The 13,534-nt window shown below is 40.4% G+C and overlaps 1 protein-coding gene across 1 annotated transcript in view; it reads right to left on the bottom strand.

Moving 5' to 3' along the window:
• Window positions 1-13,534, bottom strand: part of DOCK3 (dedicator of cytokinesis 3) — a 362,194-nt gene that overhangs the window by 99,745 nt on the left and 248,915 nt on the right. Inside the window, exons 12-13 of the mRNA XM_061197475.1 lie at window positions 10,225-10,313; window positions 831-956 (exon numbers count right to left, since the gene is read on the bottom strand). Coding sequence (XP_061053458.1) covers window positions 831-956; window positions 10,225-10,313 — 215 coding nt within the window. The remainder of the gene's footprint in view (window positions 1-830; window positions 957-10,224; window positions 10,314-13,534) is intronic.

Genomic DNA, 13,534 nt, shown 5'->3' with positions numbered 1-13,534 from the left:
AATTTGCTTGTTCTGCTTTCCCTCTCCTTGTTCCCATCTTGTCTGGTTATCAGACCACCTGCCATCCATCGGAGCCATGCCTCTACCCTTCCCTCACTCCCTACAGCCCCCTTGGTTCTGATGGCCTGTTTGGATCCACTTCTCTAGCTTGGCCTGCATCCCCCTGACCAGGAAGCATGAACTTGAGATTGACCTGCTGGAACCACACTTGAGAGTCAATGCATTCCCACTTTCTGCCCTAGCTCTCCATCAGGAATTAGATGAAAGGAGTTAGACAATTTCTGAGAAACTGGCCAGATAGTACTATTCACAGTGCCTAACTTATACCATTTGCCTGACCCATTTTTCTTATACATTATGGTATTTTCATTATGATTCATTTTTCTGATACAAACATATCTGCTATTCCTACATGAACTGGGATTCATTGACACTACAGGCACTATTTTCCTTAAAGAGGATGTTCCTATGAGGGGATTCTCTTCTAGGAAATGTAATTGAAGAGAAGAGTATAAAAAAGGCATCCCCATGAGAAGTTCTGTATTGATTCCTACCATCCGGTCTCCATAGGAGACAAAAAAGCTCATCTGCTGGATTGCTGTGCTGCACTGGTGAACATATGCGGGGGCTTCTGGAAAAGAACAAATGCCAACAAGAGTCAAAGGAGCCACTGGCTGCAGACTGTAGTCAGCAACCTAACTTTGGCTGTAGAGGCTTTTAATGGCTGCAGGGCTCCTCCACAGCATAGTTCACCACCTGCTCACAAGGGGAGCACTGGACTCAATCCTCCTAACCCTTCTCCCACCCCAGCCCCAAGAAGTTCTGCCTACCTGGCATGATGACATCAGGAAATCCCAATTTTCTTGTAATTGCCAATCCCCTATTAAATATCATAGGATTTTCTCTCCTAATCTGTTCCATGTCTCCACGAAGAAGCTGCAGAGAAATGATAAGACCTGCAAAAACAAAAGCATTTTTTAAACTCAGTATCACACTTCTACCCTAGAAAACACAGAGTCACATTTTTTCAGGCAAAAATGTGCAAAATTCAGCATTTTTCTTGAGAAAAGTTTTGATGCAGAAAATATACATTATTCTGAAGAAACATGCTAGAAAGCTAAAAGAATCTAAGTCAAGATAATCTCAAAAATCCAAAGAACTATTCTATTAAACACAAACTGAGGTCTGGGAGATTAAGTTGCCTTCCTCTTTGTTCCCCAGCATCCAGCCCAGGGCCTGACTGGGTCTTAGTGAATATTGAATGAGAGGGTTGATTCACATAAACTGTACATTTAGGAACCCAGAGAAGCCTATAGAAACAATGGCAGACTAGAAACAAGTGTAGCCGAAGAAGACCTTGTGTGAGGGTGTCCCACCAGTTGGAAACAACTAAGTTAAGAGATGCTGTGTTTTATGCCAAAGTGCGGGATGCAATTTTCTGGTTCAACCTTGCAATGGCTTGTACAGAGGGCAGCAGAGCAGACATCACATTCTCCCTTCAGGGAACCAATGCACTGCAAGGAAAAGAAGGGATATTTTGTGGGGCTAACTGAGCCTTGCTTCAGACTGTAAGAGTTTCAGATCCTCCAGATGATCCCAGGGACTTTATTCAGAACTTGGGAGAATGTGCAATGTCCCCTAAAGTGATCTGGCTTTTGCTCATTACTTGTACCTTAGGAGTTCTGCACAAAGAAACAGTCTCCTGGAAATCACTCTCCTCTCCTGCCCTCAAGGATCCTCACTGCAGCCAATGGCTAGAAGTCTGTGAAGTCAAGCCTAGATGGAGTTTGGAGTGCCTCTGAGACTCTGTGAATGAGATTAGCCGGTAGGAGGATGAGTTTAGGTGCTGATCTATGGGTCAGCAGGAAGCACCCTCGTCAATCTGGAAACTTGGGAGTTGAGCAGAAGATGAATATCTAGAAATGAGGGAAGATGTTATGATAATCAGGACAATCAAAAGAGTGGTGGTTAGAATGGAGACAGTAACAGTAACAAGTGGAGATGTAGAGTAAGAACAGTCTGGGAATGGAGAAGGGAGAGGAGATGGAGAAGTGGAGAAAGAGAAGTCAGAAAGGAGAGTCACAGATACTGTATCTAGCAGGTCAAAGTATTCTAGGAACTAGGAATATGTATTCTCACTGCTGGGTCAGTGGAGGAAATACAGTTCTACTGCCGCCCAGACAGAACCTCAAGATGATCTCATTGCTTCAGCTAAGCGCATCTCCCTCAAGAAACCCTGGGATTACACATACGAAGTCGCAGGTGTCATGAACACCAGGATCACAGTGCCCTGAAAAGCAGACATACGATATTCCAGTTGGCGTTCTGGTTAGATAATCAGTGTTTGAGATTCAGCCACCCTAAAGTAATTTTTTATAACCTAATCACTTGATGGACTCAGTTACAATTAGTTTATGACCCTGAACGGCTGAAGGCCTTTGATTTCTATAGAAGACAGCAGTTGGGGAGGTACTCACCCTCCCTGACAACCTCAGCTCATTTATCTACAGTATCTTTACACAGCTATCATTACATCTCATCCTCTGGGTGAACAAAAATCCACTGACTTAGGAGATGGCCTAGCCTGGAGCAGATAGCTAAGAATGAAACAGTTTCCAGAATTTGAGATAGTGGATGGAGGGCAAAGGAAAAAAAAATCAGTGAGTGCACTCTTACCATTCTCTATTGGCAAGGATTTATTCCAATACCCACTGACTGCCTTTCATCTCCTCATTTTTTGAGCTATCGAATTGGCCTATATATGCAAAGTACAACCTGTGAGGATGTAGACTGAAGGTGCTGGGAGAATCACATCTAGCTTTCAAGCTACTCAAAAAGATCCTGAGTAGCTGCTCTCCTCTTCCAAACATGACAATTAAGAGGGCTTCAGTTTATGCAAGAGAGCAAGTGAAAAGGCACATGAAGAATGAAAGAAACCACCAATGGAGGCTATAAAAATTCCATCACTCAGATTAAGAGATACAAACTACTATGTATAAAATATATAAGCAATAAGCATATAGTGTGCAGTACAAGGAAATACAGCCATTATTTTGTAATAACTTTAAATGGAGTATCATCTATAAAAATGCTGAATTGCTATGAAAATAGCGATTCATAGTGCACATGAAACTAATATAAATTGTAAATCAACAATACTGCAAGTAAGAAATAAGAAAATAGAGGAAAACTCCATCCCCTTTTGTTGGGGCTGGAATCCCAGAACTTCTGGATCACTTTTCTGGCTCTGAAACCCTGAGTGATTGAGGCACATGCCAAATAATGGTAAGGCATGGTCCTTAGGACGGAAGAGCCTCCACGAATAACTCAGAAAAATGACCACTCACCTACCCAGTACACAACCAGTCCTTTAGCAATTCTTGGTATTCTACCTACCAATCATCTGGCTCTCAAGCCAAAGAACTTGAAAGTAAATACGTCTATACAAGTTCTCTGTTAATCTGATCCCTGACACAAGAAAACTGCCTTTTTAACCTCAAGTTAAACACTGTCCCCATAAAAAAGTTACTGGACACAACTGACACCTATTTGGAATACTGGAGGGCCAGCAATCTGGCCCTGGCCCCTCGCCATCCCCATCCCTTGTGGAAGAGCTGGATGAGGATTAATAATGCAAATTAATCTTAGCCCAAGATTTGTAAATAAAGCTGTACTTAATAGCCATTTAAAAATACATAGAAAAGATGTTAAAAAAATAAAATAAAATAAAAATACATAGAGGGCTTCCCTGGTGACGCAGTGGTTAAGAATCCGCCTGCCAATGCAGGGGACACAGGTTCGATTCCTGGTCCGGTAAGATCCCACATCCCATAGAGCAACTAAGCCCGTGTGCCACAACTACTGAGCCTGCACTCTAGAGCCCATGAACCATGACTAATGAAGCCCGCGTGCCACAACTACTGAAGCCCACACGCCTAGAGCCCGTGTTCTGCAACAAGAGAAGCCACCACAATGAGAAGCCCATGCACCACAATGAAGAGTAGCCCCCGCTCACTGCAACTAGAGAAAGCCCGCATGCAGCAACGAAGACCCAACGCAGCCAAAAATAAATAAATTTATAAAAATAAATAAAATACATAGAAAACCACGGCATCAACTGTATTATTTGCTAAAAGTTGGGTTTGTGGCTACATATCTAAGAGGCCAATAACAAAAATGAAGAGCCACATATATTAAAGCTGCACCTAAGAGATTTACTGCTGGATGACACATTTACTCTCAGCACTCAAAACCAATATAGCAGGACTTCCCTGGCAGTCCAGTGGTTAAGACTCCACCTTCCAATGCAGGGGCTGCAGGTTCAATCCCTGGTTGGGGAGCTAAGATCCCACATGCCTCACAGCCAAAAAACCAAAACATAAAACAGAAGCAATATTGTAACAAATTCAATAAAGACTTTAAAAATGGTCCACATCGAAAAAAAATCTTAAAAAAAAAAACCAATATAGCAACTCCTTCTGCATTTTTGTATGATTTGACTTGACGGGAAAGCACTAATGACTTCTGAAACAGACTGCCAAGGCAATGAACTGTTCGCGATGTTTAACAAAGATGGGTGAGAGTTTACAGTAAAGTAAATTAACTTTTTATAAAGAAGTATCTTTAATTAAGGAGACTAATAAAGACCTGAAATATTCTTTGAGCAATTATGAAATTCTCTGACACGAAGACCCTGGAGTCCAGCAGTGGAAAACCCATGCTCAGAAGCTTTGACAATAGAGTGGAAAGGTCAGTGGCCTGCAGTATGGAAACCTGGGCTCCCTGGTTAAGCCACTAAATCATTTCACTGAGCTTCAGTTTCTTCATTTATTTAATGAGGGAGTTGAAACACGTGATTTCCAAGATCTCAACCAGCTTCCAAGTTAAGCCTTGCCAAGAAGCAGTCAGACACACACTTCAAAGAAAAGCAGCCTATTTCTCCTCCTGGATTTCCCACAAGTGCATGAAGACCTCCTCTCACTACGGCCACCCTAACTGAGGCTCTCTGAAGTCTATGGTGCCTGCAGCACAGAGGATGGGGTGCTTTTCTAACACTGTTTAAGTGGCCAGTGTCTGTGAGTTCTGGACAAAAATCACGGACACTGAAGATGGCATGGTCTCTTGCTCACTCTGGGAAGTGAGACAAAATTCAGCATTTTAACCTGGTGAAGTGATGGTGGAAACTGCTCTTTAGTTGTTTCTTTTTTAAAAAAAAAAACCTTTTTAAATTAACTTATTTTAAAAATTTATTTATTTTTGGCTGCGTTGGGTCTTTGTTGCTGTGCATGAGCTTCCTCTAGTTGTGGCGAGCGGGGGCTACTCTTCATTGTGGTGCACGGGCGCTAGGTGTGCGGGCCTCAGTAGTTGTGGCACTCGGGCTCAGCAGTTGTGGTTTGCAGGCTCTAGAGCGCAGGCTCAGGAGTTGTGGCGCATGGGCTTAGTTGCTCCACGGCATGTGGGATCTTCCCGGACCAGGAATCGAACCCGTGTCCCCTGCATTGGCAGGTGGGTTCTTAACCACTGTGCACCAGGAAAGCCCCTCTCCATGTTTTAATCACATCATATCCCAAGAACTTGTAGCCAAGGGTAGCTCTTTATAAATAAAATAAGGAAATAAAGCAAAGAACACTATAAATATTGGTGTGAACAGTTTTCCAAATTGTAGTAACTTCTCTGTATTTTAAAAACAAGATTTGTCTCTTGCTTTAGCCTAGTTTTAGGTGAGGAATATGAACTCCCTTCCCCTTCCAGCATACTGCCTGTAGCTCCTTGGCATCCAGGCACATATAAGGGGAAATAGGCACTTAAAAACAGTGGAAAAGGCCCTGAGGAACCCCATGCTACAGAGTTTTAGAGAAGTCTCAAGCTCTGAAGCCTCTGATTTGGAGCTGCTCTGAGGACCCTCCTAGTTCAATATATGTTGACCCTGAAAAAGAAAAAAAAAGTTCTTTTCAACAACTTTGGGAACTGCCATGCCCTGCAGTGGCTTTACACTGTCATTTAAGGGCAACTTTTTATTTACAACAGGTCTATGGAAGTTAAAACAAAGAAGGCTATATAAAAGAGGTTATGAAACAATTTAGCGGTATTGGGTTGGCCAAAAAGTTCCTTCGGTTTTAAAGTAAAAATAAAAGACACACTTTTCTTTCCTTTAAAAAAAAAAAAAAATTTATTTATTTGGCTGCACCAGTCTTAGTTGCGGCACACGGGATCTTCATTGAAGCATGCGGGATTTTTTAGTTGCAACATGCAGGATCTTTTAGTTGCAGCAGGTGGATCTTTAGTTGCGGCATGTGGGTGGGGGGGGTCTTCCAATTTTGACATGCGGGATCTTCAGTTGCGTCATGCGAACTCCCAGGTGCACCAGCGGGATCCAGTTCCCTGACCAGGGCTCGAACCCACCTCCCCCCCACCCCAATTAAGAGCACGGAGACCTAGCCACTGGACCACCAGGGAAGTCCCAAACACACATTTTTCATTTTCACCAAGAACTTTATTGAACAATATATTCACCGTTTTGTTCCACTACCTTCTGCCATTTTTCATGCAATTTCATAATTCCAACTTCCCAAAATTTTTAATCTTTTTGAGCAAAGAACTGTTCCAGGTGCCTTTTACAGTCTTCCAGGGAATTGAAATATTTTTCCATTAAGAGAATTTTGTAAAGACTGAAATAAATGGGAATCCGAAGGTGCAATGTCTGGTGAATATGGCGGATAAATCAGAACTTCCCAGCCAAGCTGTAACAGTTTTTGCCTGGTCATCAAAGAAACATGCAGTCTTGCGTTATCCTGATGGAAGATTATGTGTTTTCTGTTGACTAATTCCAGACGCTTTTCGTCGAGTGCTGCTTTCAGTTGGTCTAACTGGGAGCAGTACTTGCTGGAATTAATTGTTTGGTTTTCCAGAAGCAGCTCATAATAGAGGACTCCCTTCCTATCCCACCATGTATAAAACATCACCTTCTTTGGATGAAGACCGGCCTTTGGTGTGGTTGGTGGTGGTTCATTTCGCTTGCCCCACGATCTCTTCCGTTCCACATTACTGTACAGTATCCACTTTTCATCGCCCGTCACAATTTGTTTTTAAAACAGAATGTTTTCGTTATGTTTAAGTAGAGAATTGCATGTGGAAATATGGTCAAGAAGGGTTTTTTCGCTTAACTTATGTGGAACCCAAACATCAAAGAGATTAACATAACCAAGCTGGTGCAAATGATTTTCAGCGCTTGATTTGGATATTTTGAGTATGTCGGCTATCTCCCACATGGTATAACGTTGACTGTTCTCAATTAATGTCTTGATTGGATCGCTATCAACTTCACCTGGTCTACCTGACCATGGAGCATCATCCAGCGAGAAATCTCCAGCATGAAAATTCACAAATCACCTTTGACACGTTCAATCAGTCACAGCACCTTCTCCATACACTGCACAAATCTTTTTTTGTGTTTCAGTTACATTTTTACCTTTCTAGAAATAATAAAGCATAATATGCTGAAAATGTTGCTTTTTTTCTTCCATCTTCGATATTAAAATGGCTACACAAAAATCACCAATTTTGATAAGTTTTTTTAAACGCACGCTGATATGACAGCTGTCACAATATAATCTAACAAAACTGTTTCGAATGAAGTTGAAGACAACTAAGCGCTACTAGAGCCATCTTACGGAAAACCAAACAAACTTTTTGGCCACCTCAATAAAAACTATCTGGAGAAACACAGTTCTATGTAAATTTGATAGCTATCTTCAAGGGTATATAAAAGCTCATAGGCTTTTATTTTTATTTATATTATATATGTATATTTCATTGAGGTATACTTGATGTACAATATTATATAATTTTCAGCTGTACAACCATGATCGACAACTTTTAAAGGTTATGTTCCATTTATAGTTATTATAAAATATTGGCTATATTCTCTGTGTTGTTATATCCTTGCAGCTTATTTATTTTATACATAGTAGTTTGTACCTCTTAATCCTCTACCCCTCCCCATGTCCCTCCCCTCACTGGAAACCAACAGTTTGTTCTCTATATCTGCGAGTCTGTTTCTTTCTTGTTATATTCACTAGTTTGTTTTACGTTTTAGATTCCACATACAAGTGATATCATACAGTATTTGTCTTTCTCTAACTTATGTCACTTAGCATAATACCCTCCAACTCCATCTATGTTTTTGCAAATGGCAAAATTTCATTCTTTTTTAAGGCTGAGTAGTATTCCATTGTACATATATATACACTACATCTTCTTTATCCGTTCATCTTTTGATGGACACAGGTTGCTTCCATATCTTGGCAACTGTAAATAATGCTTCTATGAACACTGGGGTGCATACATCTTTTCGAATTAGCGTTTTTTTTTTTTTCCGGATATATACCCAGAAGTGGAATTGTTGGGTCACATGGTAGTTCTATTTTCAGTTTTTTGAGAATCCTCCATACTGTTTTCCACAGTCACTGCACCAATTTACATTCCCACCAACAGTATGTGAGGGTTCCCTTTTCTCCACAGCCTCACCAACATTTGTTATTTGTGTCCTTTTTGATGATAGCCATTCTGACAGGTTTGAGGTGATATATCATTGTGGTTTTAATTTGCATTTCTCTGATGATTAATGATGTTGAGCATCTTTTCACGTGCCTGCTGGCCATCTGTACGTCTTCTTTGGAAAAACGTCTATTCAGATCTTATAGGCTTTTAAATAGTGCTTCTAATTTAATCAAGCAATATTCAGTTTAGAATTAATGTTAATAGGTACAACTGTACCAAGATTTAGATAGAAGTTAAACAGAGTTTTAAAATGAGGGAAAAAGAAAAGAAGAAGTTGAGCTAAGATGAAAGCTGCTTTGAAATAAAGATCTTCTATTTTAGTTCCAGAATGACTGATACTGGCAGACTAATCATTGATTCTCATTAGCGTCAGGCTTTCTTGGTGATGCTAACAGTGAACAGGAATAGAAAAAGTGACATTTATGTGTGTCTTTTTTGGGTGTGTAATCTTTGTTCAGGAAAAAACAGACTTCACAATGTGACAAACCGGGCAACACTTTTGTTCACTCTGGATTCAAACTGGAACTCAAGTTACCTATCAAAGCATAAGGAATCCACCATGGAAAGAGCAGAAAATGTATTTTGGTCAGAAGAAATGGCCAAAAAGCACATGAAAAGATGCTGAACATCACTAATTATCAGAGAAATGCAAATCAAAACTACAATGAGGTATCACTTCACACTGGTCAGAATGGCCATCATCAAAAAGTCTACAAATAAATACTAGAGATAGTGTGGAGAAAAGGGAGCCCTCCTATACTGTTGGTGGGAAAGTAAACTGGTACAGCCGTTGTGGAGAACAGTATGGAGGTTCCTTAAAAAACTAAAAATAGAACTACCATATAATCCTGCAATCCCACTCCTGGGCATATATCTGGAGAAAACCATAATCCAAAAGGATACGTGCACTCTAATGTTCACTGCAGTACTGTTTACAATAGCCAAGATGTGGAAGCAACCTAAATATCCATCGACAGAGGAATGGATAAAGAAAATGTGGTACATACATACAATGGAATATTAGCCATAAAAAAGAATGAAATAATGCCCTTTGCAGCAACATGGATGGACCTAGAGATTATCATACTAAGTGAAGTAAGTCAGACAGAGAAAGACAAAAATATCATATGATATCACTTATATGTGGAATCTAAAAATAACGGTACAAATGAACGTATTTACAAAACAGAAATAGTCACAGATGTAGATAACAAACTTATGGTTACTATGGGGGGTGGGGGGGGAGGGATAAATTGGGAGATTGGAATTGATGCATACACACTACTATGTATAAAATAGATAACTAATAAGGACCTACTATATAGCACAGGGAACTCTACTCAATACTCTGTAATGACCTATATGGGAAAAGAATCTAAAAAAGAGTGGATATATGTATAGGTATAACTGATTCACTTTGTTGTACAGCAGAAACTAACACACATTGTAAATCAACTATATTCCAATAAAAATTTAAAAAAAAAGTAATTAGGGAAGGTCTCAAATTATCACAAAAAGAAATAGAAATTGCCTGAACAGGAGAATAAATGTCTGTAGGAGACTGAACTTTACATCTGGCAACTGATCAGCACAAATCAACTAAGGTGTGTATGATCAGCAACTGCAAATGCAACACAAATTCTCCTAGTCAGAGAAGCACGTTACCATGACTGGCGCTGGGGGCAGAGTACTTGGCACTGGACTTGCGGATGATATTCTCGTGGATCTGGGACCACTCACTCTCGTTGTTGCACCTGCAACAGAAGGACAGGCATTATGATTCTCAACAGTTTTAAACATCTGGTCTGATGTTCAATGTGTAACACTAAGTTTGAAGGGATACTTCAAACTCACTTTCCTAAAGAAATGAACATATATTTTACTAAATTAGACAAGCCTCATTTTCTGGTAAGGCACACAGAAGATTCATATTTGGGGAAAGAGTAGAAACTCTAAAATGAACCTCTGCAAATATTTTTGAGTGGCAAAATATCCTATTCTCTGAAGTAACACTTTCCCACATGACAAGTTTTTTTCTTTTTTAGTTCCTTATACACCCTTAAAACTAGGCGCTAGAGGAAAGCTCCTGATAGAGGAAAAAACAGTTCCTTTCAACAAGCACTACTGTTTAGAAACTTCCATGTCACACTTGCTCTACATTGTCATTCAACTGTTGCTGTAATGGCCCCAGAGAAAAGTCCTGCTAAGCTCAGGGCAATGTTGATATTTGCCTGTGGCTGTATTTCAGCCAGACAACGATAAGAAGAAAAGTTTGGGAGAGCAGTGGGCTTGGTTCACTGTGAAATCCTCTGTAGTCAAGGGGAAGGAGGGCTTAGTAGAGAAGGCTGGATGCCTAAATATGTAAGAATAAAGTTCTTTCCTAGGGACTTCAGGATTGGGAGAAAAGAGACAATGGAGGAACAACACTGCACCTCTATTAATTTCTGACATTTTTAGAGTCTTCCCCTCTAAAGGAAAATTCCAAGAAAGCTGCAGTCATACAACCACTTGGTATGGTTTAGGAACAGAGACTAGGAAGGAATTCCTCATCCTAATGTAGACATCTTGATGAAACAACTGAAATGAGATTAGAATCATCTCTTGAAAATTCCATGTGACACCCAGAGTCTCCACAGCCTTGGCCCCTCCCTTCCCCTGTTGGATAGGGAGAACCCAGTGACCCCAGAAAACAGAGCCCATGCACAAAGGAAACCACACAGGATCTTTCCATGGTAACTTAGAAGTGTGTAGTCCAGCCACAGCAAGAGGAAACTCCAGCAAGAGTTATATCATGTGCCATCCAGCAGTGTGAAGCACAACAGGTTTCTAAATAAAGGAGTTTGTATAGAGACCATTCAGAGATAAAGGAGGTTGGTCACTAGACTAATTTTTCTTAGTAAGTAGCTCTTCGGACTCCTTAGTAGAAATAAGCCTCACTTACTCAGAGATGTTACAAAGAATTGTCAAAGATAAGGTTCTCAAAGTCCAGAGCTGTAAGAATAACTTCTGCTCACAGAATTCCTTCCAAGGAAAGGAAGGGGGAGACTGTTCTTTAAAATGATCACTTGTGATTAGCAACTCAGTTGGAAATCAAAAGTGAGAGGTGCTGGCAGCAGCACGTCTAGCCCTTCCTGTCTGACATGCACACTGTCTCAGCTCTTCCAATCAGTCCATCAGAGAAGTGCCCAGCTGGTGAGGACTCAGACTTGTCTTGCTGTCAGATTTTTGTCACTTTCTAGGTTTACAAAATCAGTAGTTACTTTCTCTAACGGAAATCTGACTATAGTTTGTTATAAATAGTGTACTCCCCCCCACTTCAAAATAAGAGTCTTGACTAATGCACAGTATAATGAATACAGACAACAATATTGTACTATAATGATGCAATGTGATAAATATTGCTTGACTGGCAATCATAACACAATATATAAATACATCAAAGTAACACGCTATACATCTCAAGTATATATATATATAAAATACACACACAAAGAATCCAAATAAATAAATAAAACCAAAAGAAAAAAAAAAGAGTCTTGAAAATTAACTCCCTCTCTCCAATGGGTGGTATAATTTCAGTATTTCTCCAATAAAACACTCACTGGTTCTTTGGCAGTATAGAACCAGTGAGCTGGTGCTTTATCAACCACATCAACAGGGACAATGTGTATTATTTCACTGACATGTACTTTTCCACCCAACACATACAATTCAGATGCCAGACACCTGATGGCTTGTCCCCTGTACTCCTCTCCCTTTGTATACCCCTTAACTATCATTGGCCTTCAAAGATCTGCATTTGAAGCCCATTTCCTTCCTACCATATAAGCTTTCTGGGCAATCTCACCTGCTCCCATGGTTTCAACCACCACCAAAAGCTGACAAGACCCAAAGCAGTGTCTCCAGCCCAGACTCACCCCTAAGTTCCTGACCTGCATGGCCACAAGACAGCTTATCATTTCCTACCCGCATGTCTGCTCCTAGAGACTCCTTCTGAGTAGAACCCACTAGTTCACTAAACCAGAACTCTTCCAGCTGCCATCACGTCCTGTAGATTTTGTTATCTTAAACTCTGTCACATCTGACCTCTCCTCTTCATCCCTTGGTTCAGCCATTACCACCTCTCTTCCAGACCAGTGTAATCACCTCTTAACTGGCCTTTCAATTATCTCCCTTTCTAGAATGCCAAGGGAGCTACTCAAATCATCTGAAACTAAGTGGATGTGGTGTCATCAGCATATTTTAACCAATCACTAGGATATTTTGTAAGGAAAAAATATAAATGTAAGCATTTATTAACCAAATGAGTTATGATTATAATGAAGCATGATTATGTTGTATCCAATCAAATTAGTATTTAGAGCATGATTACTGATGTTGATAGTTTGTCCTCAATCATAAGACTCATGAGGGATTGTAATCTAAAACAGGTCTGTGTGCCTCTGTGGCACACCTTCCCCACAGAGGAGGTAACCAGCACAGGCAATGAAGTAGCACTTCAACCACTACATGTCCAGGGATTTTACTCAAGGGTTAACACAGAGGGGTGAGAGGTTTTTGGTTTTCTGCATGGGATCACTAAGCATTCCAAAGCATCAGAGCAGGTGTGCAGATTCTGCTCAGCAAAGAGTGTTCAGAATACTGTTCTTATTCACTCATGTACTAGAGCACACTTTACCATTTGCCTCTTCCCTACTACCTCCTTATCTTCTTAATTTCTGTGTTTCTCACGGGTATTCACCTAACTTTCTTCTCATCTTTCCCCAAGGTGGGCAACCCAAAAAAGTATTCAAGAAGTTTTAAAGGGCTGTTTGTAAGACCTTTAAGTCTGCTTTTTTAGGATGCCTAATATAGGTAGGTATGATCAGGATATTCTCCCATATTTTATTTCACTAAGATAGGTATTCTCATGTTCATCTTACAGATGAGGAGAGTGAGGTGAAGCTGTAGTCTAAACACAGGTCTGTCTGGACCC

This window comes from Eubalaena glacialis, chromosome 7 (genome assembly GCF_028564815.1).
Source record: "Eubalaena glacialis isolate mEubGla1 chromosome 7, mEubGla1.1.hap2.+ XY, whole genome shotgun sequence".
Lineage (NCBI taxonomy): Eukaryota > Metazoa > Chordata > Mammalia > Artiodactyla > Balaenidae > Eubalaena > Eubalaena glacialis.
The sequence above is the reverse complement of the archived record's forward strand: the minus strand, read 5'-3'. Positions and strand labels throughout refer to the sequence as shown.